Below are 2765 nucleotides of genomic sequence, written 5' to 3'. Positions count from 1 at the left end.
GGCGGCCCCGGAGCAGGCGCGGCGGGGCCGGGAGCGGGAGGACGAGAGCGAGGACGAGAGTGAGATCCTGGAAGAGAGTCCGTGTGGCCGCTGGCAGAAGCGCCGGGAGCAGGTGGGGCCTGGACCCGGGGTGGGGAGGCGGGTATCGGGCTAGAATCTGACCCTGGGAGGGCGAGAGCGCTAGGACCTGCGGGTCTCGGGATCTTGGGCAGGGGGCTGCCAGGAGGGGGATGGGGAAGACTCGTGGGGTTCGCTACGATCCAGGGGGCTCGTGGGCCCTGGGCTGTGAGCGGGGATCTTCGGGAAAAGGGAGACACTAGGACCCAGGGGCATGGGAGCCTTGGGCAGAAGAAGGAGAGCTGGGGCTAAGGGGAGATACCAGGACCCGAGGGGTTCGTGGACGGGGAGCTTAGAACGCTAGGAGAAGAGAGAACAGTGGGATGCGAGGGGCTGGGTAGGAGGGATCCAAGGTTTTCCTGAGGCTTTGGGTTTGTGGGCAGGGGTCACTAGGAACCAGGGATAGTTGGGGCACTGAGAGGTAGAAGAGAAAGAGAAGGCAGCTGCTATTTGCTATGCTTTTAGGGTGATGGTGGGGTCCTAGGTGTTATCTGATGGGAGAGGACCTGCTGCAGAGGCCTGCCTTGGGGGCTGCCTGCAGGGTGGGGCCCTGAGGGGCTGGGGTGGATGGGGAGTGAGCCTTCTGCCTGGTTTGGCTCAGTGCCGGGGACCTGATCCCTCAGTCCCATTCGAGCTCCCATTCTGCCCCACCTTTCCCCCAGCCCAGTAGGGTCCCTACTTTTTGCCCCACTCCCTTTAGGGCAGGGAGAGATTGGGGACAGATCCGCACCCTGGCACATTCACCTAATAGAGCCAGGGGACAGAGGGGATAGGCAGGCAGACATAGTCACCTAATAGAGTAGGGGCAGAGAAGGGACAGAGAGGCGACCACATTTTCTCAGCCTGTAGGAGGAAGTATGTAGTACCTTAGTGGGGCAGGGGTGACCAATCTCAGTAGGTCCCCTACCTCACTGCCTCACTCCCTTGAGAGCTAGGGAAGAGAGGGGACAGATGATTTCCCAGGGAACTGGTGAAACTGGGGCAGATAAGCCTCCATTTCTTCTCTCTTCCCCCCACCCCCTTTCCCATGCTGTGAAAAAAAAGAGAAAGGGCCATAGTACCATCGGGAGGGGTCTGGATCTGGCACAGGTTGGGGGATTGAGAGGAGGGTTATATATACAGCAGGAATTTCTAGTTTCATTAATTCTCCTCTTCTGCTTTTTTCCAAGTCCCTTGGGAGGCTGGTGGTTGGGGAGGGGGCCCCAGAGTGTGTGAAGGGAAAATGGCTAAAAGCAGGGGCCCCAGGGGAAGCCACCTTTATGAAAGCATTTTAGGGGAAAGGCAGGGTCTTCTAGCTAGACAGTATCTTAGGGGACCAAATGGGCCCCTGCCCCATAGTTACTTTAGCCTTCCCTTTTGGATCAGGCGACAACTCTGTTCCCTCCTCTCCCCTCCCCTTCCCTTCTGAGCCTGGCCTAGAGATGAGAGGAGTCTTTGTGTGACCCAAGGGGGCCAGAGAAGGGAAGAGGGGGTGGGGCTGGCATGAACCAGTGTCTTTCCTTGGTTTGTCCAACTCCCCTCCCACTGGCCCTGATCCCTGACTTGCCTGGCCCCCCTTCCTAACCGTGCCTCGCCATGCCCGGCTTGAGCCCCCAAACTGCCCTGCTCCTGCCTTGTACACTCCTGGCTTCTGGTGCCATTCCTGGTCTCACTCCCTCCCCAGGTCAACCAGGGCAATATGCCAGGGATCCAGAGTACTTTCCTAGCCATGGACACAGAGGAAGGTGTGGAGGTTGTGTGGAATGAGCTGCACTTCACAGACAGGAAGGCCTTCAAGGCCCATGAGGTGAACCCCCTCCCTTCCCAACATCTATCAGTTGGTATCTCCTGCCTATCTCCAAAAGGGAAGGCTAAAGTAACTGGGGCAGGGGCCCATTTGGTATCTCCTGCACCTCATCCCCTGTCCTCCACCTTCTGGTCCCCCCAGGAGAAGATCCAGACCATGTTTGAACAGCTGGTACTTGTGGACCATCCCAACATTGTCAAGCTGCACAAGTATTGGCTGGATACACCAGAATCCAAGGCCCGGGTGAGCCCAGCCCCCTTGCCCAGTGCACAGCCTGCCTCCTGACCTGTTCCAGGCTGGCTTCTGCTTTTTCTCTCTCTCCCTGTTCTTGAGCCACTGAGTTGGAGAGGGGCAAGGCTGAGGACCAAGCCTCAACTGCCCCTTAACCTTCTCCTGAAGTCCCTGTTGCCCTGCTCTCTAGGAGCTCACCGCTCTTCCCTGGGAGTGTGAAAGGAGAACCCAGAGCTGAACTCTGATCTTTCCCATCTAGGTGATCTTCATCACGGAGTATGTCTCCTCAGGCAGTCTCAAGCAGTTTTTGAAGAAGACAAAAAAAAACCACAAGGCCATGAATGCCCGGGTATGAGGGCTCTGGGGAGGGGGCTATTGGGGTTGAGAATATATTATTTGTTAGTAGCTTGGTTCAGAGGATTTTGGCATCTGTAAAGACCTTCTCGTGCTTGATGCCTGGTGTGGAATAATCCCACTTTCCCCCAGAAGTAGCAAGGACTTAAGTCCTCTTTCCTCTGCCCTCAGGCCTGGAAACGCTGGTGTACACAGATTTTATCTGCTCTCAGGTAAGATGGCCCTGGACCCCCTACACACACACACACACACACACACACACACACACACACACACA

General features: G+C 57.0%; 1 protein-coding gene across 1 annotated transcript; it reads left to right on the top strand.

The window, feature by feature from the left end:
* Positions 1–34: 34 nt before the first annotated feature.
* On the top strand, positions 35–2700 carry LOC123256590 (nuclear receptor-binding protein 2-like; the record flags this gene model as incomplete). The annotated part of the gene is made up of 5 exons (XM_044685176.1): positions 35–112; positions 1781–1903; positions 2045–2146; positions 2394–2483; positions 2660–2700. Coding segments are annotated over exons 2-5 (341 nt in total), but the record flags the coding sequence as incomplete, so codon positions are not given.
* Between the last annotated feature and the right edge of the window lie 65 nt (positions 2701–2765).

Source organism: Gracilinanus agilis, unplaced genomic scaffold (genome assembly GCF_016433145.1).
Source record: "Gracilinanus agilis isolate LMUSP501 unplaced genomic scaffold, AgileGrace unplaced_scaffold6319, whole genome shotgun sequence".
NCBI lineage: Eukaryota > Metazoa > Chordata > Mammalia > Didelphimorphia > Didelphidae > Gracilinanus > Gracilinanus agilis.
The sequence above is the reverse complement of the archived record's forward strand: the minus strand, read 5'-3'. Positions and strand labels throughout refer to the sequence as shown.